Source organism: Staurois parvus, unplaced genomic scaffold, assembly GCF_062004578.1.
Source record: "Staurois parvus isolate SC_StPar_1 unplaced genomic scaffold, SC_StPar_1.0 ptg000232l, whole genome shotgun sequence".
Taxonomy (NCBI): Eukaryota; Metazoa; Chordata; class Amphibia; order Anura; family Ranidae; genus Staurois; species Staurois parvus.
Window position 1 is genome coordinate 344,646 of NW_028318028.1, and position 15,461 is coordinate 360,106.

Genomic DNA, 15,461 nt, shown 5'->3' on the forward strand with positions numbered 1-15,461 from the left:
AAACGGGGTCCAGACTGGAGCAGAGAAACTAGCAGACAGCGCACATGGTACAGTGGGGCAAAAAAGTATTTAGTCAGCCACCAATTGTGCAAGTTCTCCCACTTAAAAAGATGAGAGAGGCCTGTAATTGGCATCATAGGTAGACCTCAACTATGAGAGACAAAATTAGAAAAAAAATCCAGACAATCACATTGGCTGATTTGGAAAGAATTTATTTGCAAATTATGGTGGAAAATAAGTATTTGGTCACCTACAAACAAGCAAGATTTCTGGCTCTCACAGACCTGTACCTTCTTCTTTAAGAGGCTCCTCTGTCCTGCACTCATTACCTGTATCAATGGCACCTGTTTGAACTTATCAGTATAAAAGACACCTGTCCACAACCTCAAACAGTCACACTCCAAACTCCACTATAGTGAAGACCAAAGAGCTGTCGAAGGACACCAGAAACAAATTTGTAGACCTGCACTAGGCTGGGAAGACTGAATCTGCAATAGGCAAGCAGCTTGGTGTTAACAAGTCAACTGTGGGAGCAATAATTAGAAAATGGAAGACATACAAGACCACTGATAATCTCCCTCAATCTGGGGCTCCACGCAAGATCTCACCCCGTGGGGTCAAAATGATCACAAGAACAGTGAGCAAAAATCCCAGGACCACACGGGGGGGACCTAGTGAATGACCTGCAGAGAGCTGGGACCAACGTAACAAAGGCTACCATTAGTAACACACTACGCCGCCAGGGACTCAGATCCTGCAGTGCCAGACGTGTCCCCCTGCTTAAGCCAGTACATGTGCGGGCCCATCTGAAGTTTGCTAGAGAGCATTTGGATGATCCAGAAGAGGATTGGGAGAATGTCATATGGTCAGATGAAACCAAAATAGAACTGTTTGGTAGAAACACAACTCGTCGTGTTTGGAGGAGAGAGAATGCTGAGTTGCATCCAAAGAACACCATACCTACTGTAAAGCATGGGGGTGGCAACATCATGCTTTGGGGCTGTTTCTCCACAAAGGGACCAGGACGACTGATCCATGTACAGGACAGAATGAATGGGGCCATGTATCCTGCGATTTTGAGTGCAAACCTCCTTCCATCAGCAAGAGCATTGAAGCTGAAACGTGGCTGAGTCTTCCAACATGACAATGATCCCAAACATACCGCCGGGGCAACGAAGGTGTGGCTTCGTAAGAAGCATTTCAAGGTCCTGGAGTGGCCTAGCCAGTCTCCAGATCTCAACCCCATAGAAAACCTTTGGAGGGAGTTGAAAGTCCGTGTTGCCCAGCAACAGCCCCAAAACATCACTGCTCTAGAGGAGATCTGCATGGAGAAATGGGCCAACATACCAGCAACAGTGTGTGCCAACCTTGTGAAGACTTACAGGAAACGTTTGACCTCTGTCATTGCCAAAGGATATATAACAAAGTATTGAGATGAACTTTTGATATTGACCAAATACTTATTTTCCACCATAATTTGCAAATAAATTCTTTCCAAATCAGCCAATGTGATTGTCTGGATTTTTTTTCTCATTTTGTCTCTCATAGTTGAGGTCTACCTATGATGCCAATTACAGGCCTCTCTCATCTTTTTAAGTGGGAAAACTTGCACAATTAGTGGCTGACTAAATACTTTTTTGCCCCACTGTATACAATGTGGGAACACTATAGCGGAAGGCGAGTGGGGACCAGAGAGACAGAGGACTGAGCAGCAGAGGATCAGCAGAGCTGGGGGACCGGAGCAGGAGAAACTAGCAGATGTCACATGTTGTGAGGCATGCGAGCAATGCAGCAGGTGGTGAGAGGGGACCAAAGAGACAGGAGGATCAGCAGAGAAGGGGGTTACTACTGACCTAATTGAATCCTCACAATTGCTGTATTGCAACCAGAGTTAAAATACCCTATGCTGAAGCAATCTGGAGCTTTGGACAGCATCTCTAGCCTTGAACAGTGTATAAATCAACAGCAGTCTCACTACATGAGAAGCACTGTTTATTAACGCACTGTTCAGGGGAGTCGGGTTGGATTGCAGGAAATCTGGGACAATGCTTTATGTGAGAGAGCGGCGGTCCGACTATCCAAAATTGATACAGCGTGGGGTATTTACCCTTTGCTACAATGCTTATCAGTTTAAAAGAGCAACAGAACGAACTCTAGTGTCTCTATGTACATAACTTGTGATCAGCTATTATGTGGCCTTTGGGCCAAATCTGTCAACTTCTTAGCAATAAAACTTTTTGTTTTGTATAAAAGCTTAGATTTATTACTGTATATGCTGTCTGGCTCTATTACATTAATAAATCATAAGGGTGTAACTAGGTTTTAAGAATTGGAAGATTTACTGTTCAAAATAATTATATTTTTTGTGCTGCAGAACAAATAGTCAAAACAGTACCATGTTAAACAAAGGACAGGTCTGCATTTCACTAAATGTCACTTCTGGAAACAAGAAATCGCACTTACTAGGCCTCTTCATGGTTTCCAGGACAGGTCATATAGGGAACATAGGCAGCCACTGACTCAATCTGGCGCATAAACTCGTCACCCACCTGAGCATTATCCTTTAAGAAAGAAGATGACTGTTGATTTTTTTATCATTAATAATGCAGCTATTATTATTTTTTTATTTACAAAGCATTAACATATTACCCTAACCCTTTGTGGCACACATGAAATAATAAATAGGTGAAAATGACAGACATGACAGCAATAAGAGAAGTATAGCACAGGAAACAACAAGAGTATAGTGGATGGTAATTGTAAAAGCTTGTTCATTGCATAATGGCTGGGCAATGGGAAATATTAAAACATGAACATATTTTACCTTATCCATATCATATGCAAAATCGCCTGCATAAGAAAGATAATAAAAAAAAAAAAAAAAAAAAAGAGTTGATGCATATACATGACCCACGTTGGAAAACTGAATCATACAGCTGATACAAGATCTACTATACAAAGCATTCTATATAATACGGGATATGCATTAACATCACCCATTATTGAATACACTAGACAATATTCGTCATAGACACTCCATTGTACATGTCACTTACACTCTACTGCACTCTACACTGACAACGCCATTGGGGGCTTTTTATAAGGCAGTGTAGCCTTTTACATGGCCAGACTGGGGCTTATATAAAGCAGTGTAGCCTTTTACATGGCCAGACTTCTGTTAAAAAAAACAAACCACAAAACACAGATTTACAAAGCACAGTAGTGTGCTTTACATATGTGCTTTGTGTGTTGCTTGGCCAGCCTCTCCTTGTTGCAGCTTTAAAGCAGAACCGAACGCATAGGTCCATATGAACAGCATACTTGCATACAGTGGAAGACTTGCCACCTAAAGTGCCCTCCTCCACATTCTTCCTCTTTGGTGTGTCACTAGCACTGACATTCTTACCTAGTCTTCTTCTAGGTCTGGGGTCTTCAGCCATTTTGATTGGCTGGCCCAGGATAAACTCCCTTGCATGCTCACAGAAGTTACTTCATTCTGGCACCTATGGCACCTATTGTGAAGCTTAAAAGAGAAGTGCAGGAACTGAAAAAAAAAAACATTTATACTCACCTACTGTAGATGGCTGCAGCAATAATCGAGAACTGAGTGACCAAAGACCGCTTGTAGGCAGGTGCAGTCTGTACTCCCCACTGTAGGTGGCACTCTACCCAAAGCGGCAGTGCAGCAGGGAAAGGATGTCCTGGGGAACATAGTTCCTTTATCATTTCCTGTGGGAGCAACTGTCTGATTGGACGCTGGTTCCCTAGTGAGCCTATGATCATGTTGGGTGAGGACAGAGCTTATTTAAGTCCCTGCCCCCCTGAATTGGTATGCATTCTGCAAGTGGCTAGAGTGGGGACAGGTTCATCACTTGCTAAAGAAGCATTTAGCAGCAGAGAAAAGTTCCAGAGGAATAGGGAAAGTGCAGGGACATGCCTTCCTCACCACAGTAGCTTCCCATTTAGGTTGGACCAACCAGGCCGCTCTTCCACATCTCCTTGCAGACACTGTCAGCATCGCTCTGGACCACTGCTGTGAGTTTTGCATTTGGCTCCAGATGGCTGTGCTCCCCCACCAGACCTGATTGTATCTTGTTGAAATGTTTCAATATATACTCAGTTCACCACAATCCGCCTCTGTGTGTTTTCTTCTGCTGGGTCCACTCTAAGCAGACAGCGGTAACGGTTAGTCACTGGCTCTCTGCTCTGCCCCCCTCACTGGAGCATTGGGATGTGGAGGGGATGGGAGCAGCTGGCTCAGGCTCACACAGCGCGCTGAGAGGCTGAGCCAGCTGCCAGTTAGGCATCTTGGGGAATCCTGACAGTTTTGTCAGGATCCCAGGACCAGAGTAAATACATGTGTAAAGCATAACATGTTCCAAAACGTGATGTTAGTCTTTAAAAAGTTATAGCGTGAACAATACAGTCAACTGCAGAATGGGGGGAGAATGGCGTCCCAGCTGTCCTAGGTGCACAGAAGGCTTAAATCTGCTCCTGATCAGTATTAATTTTTTTTCCTCTAAATGTCTACTGCACTCTACACTCAAAGTCCTCTCTACATCTGCCCTGACAATTGACCCCATTCTTCTACATTATCCCCTGTACAGCCCACTGATTCCTATTCTCACAATCTGCTACACTCCATGTTCATAGTCTACTGCACTCTACAGACACAGCTCCCCACACACCTTCATGAAAACCCCCCAAATCTTACTTACCCACATGGAGTATGGCGTCATACATGTCCATCTGGGTTTCCTTCTGGAGCCGAGATAGTGACTTCGCATTCTCATTCCCCATATCTCCAAACACAGCCAAGTGTGGGCCCCATGATGGGTCATTACGAAGGGCCCGGAAATAAAACTGAGGACTCCAGCCAAGTGAACTGCCACAGTGGTAAACTGAGAAACAAAGAAAAAAATGGAATAAATGGCAGCAAGGCAATGTTCTTAAAAACAGATGTGCCCTACTCACTCAGGTAGCAGAGGGGTCAACGTTTGTCTTTTTGTCCCCCCCACAGATTTTACCCATATAAGATCCTGATGAAGGTTTAGGCAAATGTATTCTATGGAATATGGGTAAAGGCAGCAATAGGGCAGATTGTGAGTATGTGTCTACTACAGCTGTATTTACTATAATGACACTTGTGGGCCAGAGTTTTATGGGGCAGCACAAAGACTTGAAATTTACACTCTGATAGCTTGTTCCTTATTTTGCTTTTCTTAAGGCCTCCTTTGTTATTTAATTCAGAAAATGAACTGCAGGGAAAAAGAGATGTTCAAAATAGTCACAAGACTCCTTACGGTTCAAGAAACATGAACCCATTTCTCATTACCCTTATTTAGTGGTCTATATGAAGTATAAAGTAGACCTCATGGTGCTTCCAACTGTGCAGCACTTTTACACTTAAAAGTATGGGAAATGTTATTTTTTTTTTAAATTATACTTACCTAGCTGGAGAAGGGTGAGAACTCAGCGATCACATGACTGTTGAGTTCTCACAGTTGCTCCGCTCACTGTAGCGCTGGGCTGTGGAGAGCGAGGGATCGGCTAGCTCAGGCTCTCAGCGGATCGCTGAAAGGCTGAGCCAGGCGCTGCTCCTGACTCGAGTGGATTTCAACTTTAAAGTAGGGATCTTTCCCCACCCTGGAGCAGCTGAGTGACATTAGCTGAAAACGAGTCACAGGAGTGCAGAACAAACTGCACTCCTGTGATCCACAGAAGTGCAGCCAAAAGAGCTGTGGCTGTACTTTTCCTTTTTAGCAGAAATCCTGCTGTGCCCGCAACTGTACGGGTTAAATGTTCGATATGTTTTAGGGGAGAGGACACCGAAGATATACTCACCTCCCCTGTCCAATCTCCCCACAGAAGACCGGTCCTTTCGGGCTCCTGCGGCTCCTTCCCACCACCCCACATGCACGTGTTCCACAGACAGGAACAGTCCATGGGGGAGCGTAGTTTTCTGCAGGATCAGTGGGTCAGGTATAAGCTTAGTCCTCACCCCTAGAAAAAAATTAGCAGCTGATCCATGCAGCGGGGGCACAGCCCCACTGCATGGTAAAAAAAAATCAAATAACTGGAGCTCTGCTTTAAGTAATAGTGACACAAGGGGCAGAGCTTGTACAAAGAGGCATCATCATACAAAAGTGCCTCAAGCACCACGGTGTCTAAGAAGGGCCCAGGTCTCACCATATCTCTGGCTAGGAATCAGGTTCTTCAGGGTAACCCGATGGATATACATTTTCCGCTTCATCGGTCCTCCATCCACGAATAAGGTTGTCTCACCATAAGCTGTGAGGTTAAATAAAGGTGGTCCTGGAAGAGGACTGAACTCTACCATAGATGGAGTCCAACTGAAGGTCGTCCAGGTCACTGTTATAGATGCTGGCTGGCCTGTAAGAAATAAATTGATTGATATAGATTATATACAAAGTGCAACTATACAAAAACAAAAATGTAAGTCTAAAATTTTGTATGCATCATATTCCCCACCAGCTCTCAGCTAGGGGCTGAGCGTAAAAAAAAAAAAAAATCCAATACCTTACCCTATTCCATGCTAAACAGGTGAGGTGATCAAATTTCCTGCTGCAGCTATTATAGTCTGACAACTGATGCCACTGACTGACAAAATACCCTGGCAGCGGCTGCATCCGAAATGATGAAGTCACTGTTCAGCCAACAATATTGAGTCTGTCTCCTTCAATTTTTCAAATGATGTTATGCAGGAGGGATCAACAGCCCATTCACTAAATAAGGGCTCATTTACACATGCTTCGACTTCAACACACATTAAAGCCCCTTTAGTATGTTTTTTTGATGCTACGGTGATGCTTCAGTAATGCTTTTTGAAGCTTTAATGAGGCTTGGCAGATACCCTGTGTGTGTTGATTTTTCTATTTATTTTAAAAGGGGCCCAGTAGGACTCCGGCTCAGTAGTACCTCCACTCTACAGATCCCCAGCTGCTTAGTACCCTTGTTCAGAATTGGTACCCTACTTCAGTAGATCTCCAGCTTACTACTACCCTTGTTCAGCAGATCCACTGCTCATTAGTATCCCAGCTCTCTTGATGCCCCATTCAGTAGTACCCCCAGCTTTGCTGATCCTAGCTCAGTAGTAACCCCCAGCTCTGCTGATCCTCTGGTTTGCTGATCCTACTCTCTTTCTGTTCCTCGCTCACCTCTCGCTATATTGCTCCCATGCTGCGCACCACATTGACATTGCTAATATCTCTTGCTCTGGTCTGCCAGCTCTGCTGATCCTTTGCTGCTCAGTCCTTTCTCTCTGGTCCCTGATCACCTTCCACAATCATACAAAGGTGCAGCGCTAAAACGAAATATGCAACATAAATAGATGTCATAAAATAGGCATATATATATAGTGAGAAAATGAGGTGTCACCATTCGGTGATCTCAGTGTATAAATGTCCCAAATGTAATAGCCCACGTGAGGATGCCGTATGATCCAGATAAACATGCGGGGAAAGCTGATCCTAGGTGGTAGATGGTAAACCGAAGTAAGTAAATAGCGCACTCGCAAAAACGCACGTGTGAGATATAGCCTGTCTCATCAGGTATTAATCAGGTCAACTGCTTCCCAAGGTCAGGTCAGGATCCTATACACCATCTGGTCACATCTACATGGGGTGTTCAGGGGTCCTTGAAGCGTGTCACCTTCTAGGGTCACCTTTAAAGCAGACCCTCGTAAAGAGAGGCCAATAAAGGAGACCACATAGTGTGACTCTGTAGGGAACTTTATTCCATCTAATTCGGTAAAATAACAGTAGTAAAAGTGAGTAAAAAACACTGACTATATAGTATTCAGGATGGCCACCAGCAATGGCTAGACATCCAGTTGTTATAGCCACACTGACGCGTTCCGTGCTATGCACGTATTCATAGGGTCCAGGGCTTCCGCTTTAGCATTTCCATGTTGTTCACTATGTGCGCCGTCTGCCAGTTGCTCCGCTCCAGTCCGGACCCCGCTCACTTTCCTGCTGCTCCCTGCTGCACACCAGATGTGACATCTGCACCAAGCCCTCCCACAATATATACACATAAACCAGAAGTGACTGCTGATGCCATTTTTTTGGTTTGCTTATTGGTTTCCCAGTGCATCCTGGGATATCTCATACCTGCAATACCCCCAAAACAAAGCAAAGCTAAAGCTGAATAAAAGCCCCTTGAAAGCTGCAGGTGCTGTTAGCGAGCTTTGCCATAGGATTTTATGAAGGCTTTAGAGATGCTTTGAAGCACCATGAAAGCAACATGAGGTATACTTTTTGAAGCAAAGCAAATGCAATGTGTGAGCAAGACTGTAAGGTAACCTTTTTATTTAGTGACAGGTGCTTTGACTGGTATTCAGAGTGCTTTAAAAAAGCGTGTCCAATGCCACATTTTGAAGCAAGTGTAAACAAGCCCTAATGCATTCTATGCATTAAGGTTTAAAAAAAAAAAAAGTTTCAGCAGCGGTTTCTCCTTCCGCCAAAATTCACTTTGTGTATGGTCAGCTTAGAAAGGGGACATGAGAATTGTTGAAGAGAGGGTTTAAAGAAGGGGTAAGAGTCCTGGGGAGGTAGAGTTGTGTTTAAATGGATAGTTGTCTAATTCAGCTACCTACAGTGAAGAAGGATCTGATAAACCATTGGGTCTTTACTGTAGCCTGTGACCCTGGCCAGGAAATCTTCCCCCACTGCCAGTTCTAGCAATTGCGGAATTGTGAGATGAACCATAAAGTTGGTGTCGATGGGTCACTAGTGGAATTAACAGTATATATGAATAATTATAAATGCATGCCATACAGATAAACCAGAACTTTCAACTCACAGCACGGCTCTGACTATACAGTGCCTTGAAGAAGTATTCATACCCCTTGAAATTTTCCACATTTTGTCATGGTACAACTAAAATCGTAAATGTATTTTATTGGGATTTTATGTGATAGACCAACACAAAGTGGCACATAATTGTGAAGTGGAAGGAAAATTATAAATGATTTTCAAAATTTTGTTTTACAAATAAATATGTGAAAAGTATGTCGTACATTTGTATTCAGCCCCCCGGAGGCAATACTTTGTAGAACCACCTTTCTCTGCAATTACAGCTGCAAGTCTTTTTGGGGATGTCTCTACCAGCTTTGCACATCTAGAGAGTGAAAATTTTGCCCATTCTTCTTTGCAAAATAGTTCAAGTTCTGTCAGATTGGATGGAGAGTGTCTGAACAGCAATTTCCAAGTCTTGCCACAGATTCTCAATTGGACTTAGGTCTGGACTTTGACTGGGCCATTCTAACACATGCACATGCTTTGATTGTATTACATTGTAGCTCTGGCTGTATGTTTAGGGTTGATGTCCTGCTGGAAGGTGAACCCCCCCCAGTCTCAAGTCTTTTGCAGACTAACAGGTTTTCTTTTAAGATCACCCTGTATTTGGCTCCATCCATCTTCCCATCAACTCTGACCAGCTTCCCTGTCCCTGCTGAAGAAAAGCATCCCCACAACATGATGCTGCCACCGCCATGTTTCAAGGTGGGGATGGTGTGTTCAGGGTGATGTGCAGTGTTAGCTTTCCACCACACATAGCGTTTTGCTTGTAGGCCAAAAAGTTCAATTTTGGTCTCATCTGACCACCACCACCTTCTTCCACATCTTTGCTGTGTCCCCCACATGGCTTCTCGCAAACTGCAAATGGGACTTCTTATGGCTTTCTTTCAACAATGGCTTTCTTCTTGCCACTCTTCCATAAAGGCCAGATTTGTGGAGTGCATGACTGATAGTTGTCCTGAGAACAGATTCTCCTGCCTGACCTGTGGATCTCTGCAGCTCCTGCAGAGTTACCATGGGCCTCTTGGCTGCTTCTTTGATTTTTGCTCTCATTGCCCAGCCTGTCAGTTTAGGTGGACGGCCATGTCTTGGTAGGTTTGCAGTTGTGCCATACTCTTTCCATTTTTCGATGATGGACTGAATAGTGTTCCGTGAGATGTTCAAAGCTTGGGATATTTTTTTTATAACCTAACCCTGTCTTAAACTTCTCCACAACTTTATCCCTGACTTGTCTGGTGTGTTGCTTGGCCTTCATGATGCTGTTTGTTCATTAATGTTCTCTAACAAACCTCTGAGGGCTTCACAGATCAACTGTATTTATACTGAGATTAAACTGGCTCTAAAGGCTCTAGGGTTGAATTCTATGCATGAAGGTAAAAAATCTTTTGCGTGCAGCAGCTCCCCCAGGTCCCTTAATACTTACCTGAGCCTTATCGCAATCCAGCGATGTGAATGACAGCCTCGGCTGATCCGGGTTTCTGCCTCCTTATTGGCTGAGACAGCAAGCAGGAGCCATTGGCTCCCACTGCTGTCAATCACAGCCAGTCAGCCAATGAGGAGAGAGAGGAGTGGGGCCAAGCCACGGATCCGTGAACGGAGCAGCAGATGCCCCCATAGCTAGCTGCCTTCATGCTGTAAAACACTGCAGAAACTGCTTTCACTATAAACATCCTGTATAATAATAATAACATGTGGGCAGTAGGGGTGTAGATCAGAGGTCCCTGGGCTATTACAGCAATGATTATGTAAAAGCCCCCATTATATAGTACTTTTTAGTGTTTTATAGCCCATCACCTGAAGGGGGTCTCCATGTTTGGAGATCTCATATACTAGTATGTAAGCTTTTTCAAAGTCCCCTTCTCCCTCTATTTCTTTATCTACCATTTTTTATTATTATTTTTATAGGATACCTGTTTGTTCACTTTTTGTATCATATATCTTCAATCCTTTGTTAATGGTTGGGTTTCACCCTTTTTGTGGCGACTATAGTTCTTTAATTCTGGGCACAAGCTACATGTAATGTGAGCTTTAACTGCAGGTACTATATATACATTGGATATGTATTGTATTGATTGTAAGATCTATTTGACCTTGTTGTATTGATGCTCATTGTGGCTTTATTTGTAACCTTAGAAATGTATGCCAGGAAGTGGGCTTTGTTCAGCGAAATGCATCAGTGATATTTACATGAGATATTCCTATTGTCCAGGTTGGAATATGACCCTCAACTACTGCAATAATGCATAACTGCATATGTTTTTAAACAGTACTCTCATGTTTTGATCTTTTGAACTACAACCTTTTTAATATTCTTGTAATAAATATTTGTTTAATAAAGATGTGAGTTTTTATTATAACTTGGTGTGGTACCTCTAAAATCCGGGTAGTTTTTTTCTTGTGAGGGATTTCTTTATTTTTCAGTGTCTAATAATAATAAGTGTTCTTTTGCAGGAAACCTTTTGAAAACATTTTCAAAGCAAAAAAGTTGCTTTAAACTCTCATTTTGTAACGTGCACTAAACAAAACCTCTTTGGCTGACTATTGCCACGCACAGCACGGTTTTAAAGCATTATTTTTGGCATCTGCCAGCTGTATGGATGGTACTTACCAGTGTAGGACAGGTGAACCTGTTCGGGTTGGTAATGGTCGATGCTAGCACCAAGAACGCGTAACACCACTGAACACAGGAAAATAAAGGGCTTCCACATAGTGCCTGGGAAACAAATATATTACATTACATGGTAATCAGAGATCAGAAAACAGATCTAAAGAGCTCTGCCACTGGAAACAAATGTAGATCATGTGCTATTCTTAAAGGGAAACTGTCACTATTGAAACACAGGAGCTGCCACTGTTGACTGGTTTTGTTTGTGCAAACTAACCCTTACCCTGTCTTTAATACCTGGTGAGTCTCTGACCTGGAACAAGCATGAGGTGCAGGAGCTCATACCTTTTGGACTTCTCTCTGCCTGATTTTTCCAGGTCATCAACCCATCGAGTAGCTGGAGGATCACAACCCTGGAATCTGCACCTTTAAAAACAATTAATCTCCCATATATTTTATTGCCGTAATCTGCCACTTTGATATTACAGTAGTCAGGGGCGTCCCTAGGGTTGGTGTCACGCAGTGCAGTAACACTTGGTGACACCCACTCCAACGATCCCCGCAGGATGGTTTGGATCTGCGGATTGAACATAATGGATCGCAGTCCGATCCATTATGCTCTCCAATCCACAGATCCCAACCATCCTGCGGGGATCGTCGGCATGCAACTTATACGGGTTGACACTGGACCCGCTCCACAGACAGGTAAGTTGTAAAGAAAGCCGACGATCCCCGTAGAATGGATCTGATCCATCCTGCGGGGATCGTCGGCTTTCTTTACAACTTATCTTTCCGTGGAGCGGGTCCGGTGTCATCCCGTATAGGTTGCATGCCGACGATCCCCGCAGGATGGTTCAGATCTGCGGATTGAACATAATGGATCGGAGTCCGATCCATTATACTCCCCAATCCGCAGATCCCATCCATCCTGCAGGGATCGTCAGCATGCAAGTTATACGGGTTGACACCGGACCCGCTCCACAGAAAGGTAAGTTTTAAAGAAAGCCGACGATCCCCGTAGAATGGATCAGATCCATCCTGCGGGAATTGTCGGCTTGCTTTACAACGTACCTTTTTGTGGAGCGCCTCTGGTGTCACCCCGTGTGGTAGGTGTCACCCCGTGCAGTGCGCACCCCCCTTACCTGCCTCGGGACGCCACTGACAGTAATGAGGTCTTAACCTCAATATAACATCCAAACCTGATCCTATATGTTAAACAATGATTATCACTGTTCAACAGGTAAAAAGTTTTGGGCATAAAATTAGCTAATCTTACATAATTTTGGGGTGCTGAAAACGAAAATGACCCTAAAAAATGTTGATTGGCTCTAGTTTCCATGATATATTCACCCATCTAATGACGTAAGCCATTCAAAATTATGATGCAACTTCAGCTGCATATTGCGCAATTGATACTGGTGACCAAAAGAAAATTGCATGTATACTGAGATGATGCAATATTAGCCTTTAATTGCATCACTTCACTGCATAAAAGCTGTAGTATCTGTAGCTGATTGTAGTTGGACAGCGTCTTTACATTTCGTTTTATGCTTATATAGGCTACTCAGTAATGCCTCGAACTTGTGTGAATAAAGCAGATAATTTCTGCTATATCTGCGGTGAAATAACTTTTATCTCACAAAAAAGGAGGATAACAGGAATGATTAAGAAAGCCTACAACTTGTATTTTGGCTGCAAGATAGGAGACCAGGACAAGAGCTGGGCACCACATATATGCTGCAATTCTTGTGGGACGGCACTGGAGCAATGGTTGAATGGAAAAAAGGCATCTATGCCTTTCGCTGTGCCAATGATTTGGAGAGAGCCAACAGATCATGTTAGTAATTGTTACTTTTGTATGGTGCCTCCAATTGTAAAAGGGCTAAATAAGAAGAAAATGTTATCTGTGCACTATCCAAATATTCCATCGGCAATACGTCCAGTTCCTCATGGAGAGGAGCTACCAATTCCTAAAGCACCAGAATCCTTTGTGGTTGAGTCAAGTGAGGAAGAACCTGAAGCGTGTAGTCACGTGCAGTTGTAAGAGATAGCCCTTTCCTCGAATACAAGAGAAAAGCCAAGAGAAGCAAAACCGACACAAACTGAAGACAAAACTAGTGAGAATCCTAAGTATTAAAATGATTCAACTTAGCTTATGGCTATAATTTTTCTTGGTAATCCTATGCAATATATTATGCCATTAGGGTTTGTTATGTAGTCAATATCACTTGCTTTATATTTGTGGAAAGACATCTATCTATATAATTATTGTGCATTATGTAGTCATTACGCCTATAGTAGAAAACTTTCCGTTTACAGAAAAACTAGAGCCAATTGACAAATTTCATTGTTATATTTGAACTCAGAATGTGAAATTCATTAAGAAATGGATCCTTTTGTTTCCAAAACTGGCAAAAAATAAAAATTTGTTGAACAGTGTTATCTATGCCCTGCACTTCAGTATCATCCACTCATTTATTTCAAAAGATGTCCCATCACCAGCCCTCTGACACGTTAGTGAGTAAGCCCTACAGAGGGTGAAAAATGTCAAAAGGTGAAAGATATCGGAGTGCGGTGCACATATTTTTTTGGAGTATTTTGGTTGGTGAGGATTAACTGCCATAAAACCAGGACCCGGAGGTGGAATGGCAATATTTCAGAGACCTGGAGCAGAACATTATGGTAAAAACAAAGTTGATCTATGTTGGTTTCTGCTTTAAACGTCCCTATTTCTTGGACAGAATCTATTGAAATGCAAACACCTGTGTAATGAGCCTCTGATGGAAGCAGCCTTATGTGTATCCTGCTAGTTCTGGGGTGATTAAATGAATCCAGTTCACTGCCAGAAACTAGTGTCTGGTACTGTGGTGAGTCCAGGAAGGGCTGCTTCCATCGCTGTCCAATCACACAGGTGTTTAGCTTCCTGACCTTTGAAAGCAGCTGTTGCTCTGACAAATTCACACAATCATTTACATTGCACAACATCAATGAGTAAACAGGAAGCTTTTTTGTATTCAGTTTGTTCTGTCTCAGTGCTGGCTGCTTAGTTGCAGAAGGAATGTGTGACTGCACTGGGGTTTACGGGGTTCTTTTCTGTATCCCCAATAAATTCTGCAGCTCTATATATTGTCTGATTGACTTTAGTGAAGGAACATCAGGAAAGAATATCTTCTGTGTAACGTCTGCTTCACACCAATGCAGTATGCGTTTTGTCCGTTTTGCATGCGCCTTTTTTTACACGTTTATTGATGCATTTTGCATTTTTGGGGGGGCCAATTTGTTGCTGGACAGAATAAAAAATGCAAACCGTGTCAAAAATGTATAAACAAAAAAAAAAAAACACACTACATGTGTTTTCTGCAGTGTCTCCACTGACGTCTATTGAACCAAAAACGCAATGTTTTGCATTTAAAAATGGTCCCTGACCATTTCCAAAAATACAGTGGCTTAAAAAAGCATAGATGTGAATGTGTCCCATAGGAAACCATGTTTAATGGACTGCAGTGCATTTCTGCAAAAAGCACTAAAAAAACCTCATTAGTATGAACCAGGCTTTAAAGTGTTACTAAACCCACAACAGTAAAATCTGTATATGCAGTAAAGCACGCTTGTTATACTCACTGTGGAACCTAAGGAGTTAATCCTCTGCAATGTTTAAAAACGCTGTTTGACCCTAACTTCTCTGATCCTCCCCTTCCTCCAGTGTCTCCCTCTTATCTCCTGATAAGACATATCGTGTGGAGTCACTTTGCACATGCTCAGTTTGGTGTGTATTGCTAGAGAGGGGTTTTTTTTTTCTTGGGAGAGTGCATGTGATCAGCACAGGGCCAATCAGCGCTGTCCAGACAGAGATCAGGGGTCCTGTATCCTAGAGCAGAAAGAAAACTCCTCCTACAAGCTTTAACCAGTGCTCTGCTCTGCCATTCGCGGCCACGGCTGTCAATCACCGGGTCCTGCCTGGTGATTGCTGAGGATCTCCAACAGGGAGGAGAACAGTTTGTAAACAAAACAGTTCTCATCCCTGTCAGCTCGTGCAC

At 43.2% G+C, this 15,461-nt stretch overlaps 1 protein-coding gene across 2 annotated transcripts in view; it reads right to left on the reverse strand.

The window, feature by feature from the left end:
• The window catches only part of ACP7 (acid phosphatase 7, tartrate resistant (putative)), a 40,991-nt gene that overhangs the window by 18,298 nt on the left and 7,232 nt on the right, over positions 1 to 15,461 (reverse strand). For both annotated transcript variants that reach the window (XM_089679791.1, XM_089679792.1), the window contains exons 2-6: positions 11,428 to 11,532; positions 6,190 to 6,393; positions 4,719 to 4,901; positions 2,825 to 2,850; positions 2,464 to 2,561 (exon numbers count right to left, since the gene is read on the reverse strand). In XM_089679791.1, coding sequence (XP_089535917.1) covers positions 2,464 to 2,561; positions 2,825 to 2,850; positions 4,719 to 4,901; positions 6,190 to 6,393; positions 11,428 to 11,532 — 616 coding nt within the window. The remainder of the gene's footprint in view (positions 1 to 2,463; positions 2,562 to 2,824; positions 2,851 to 4,718; positions 4,902 to 6,189; positions 6,394 to 11,427; positions 11,533 to 15,461) is intronic.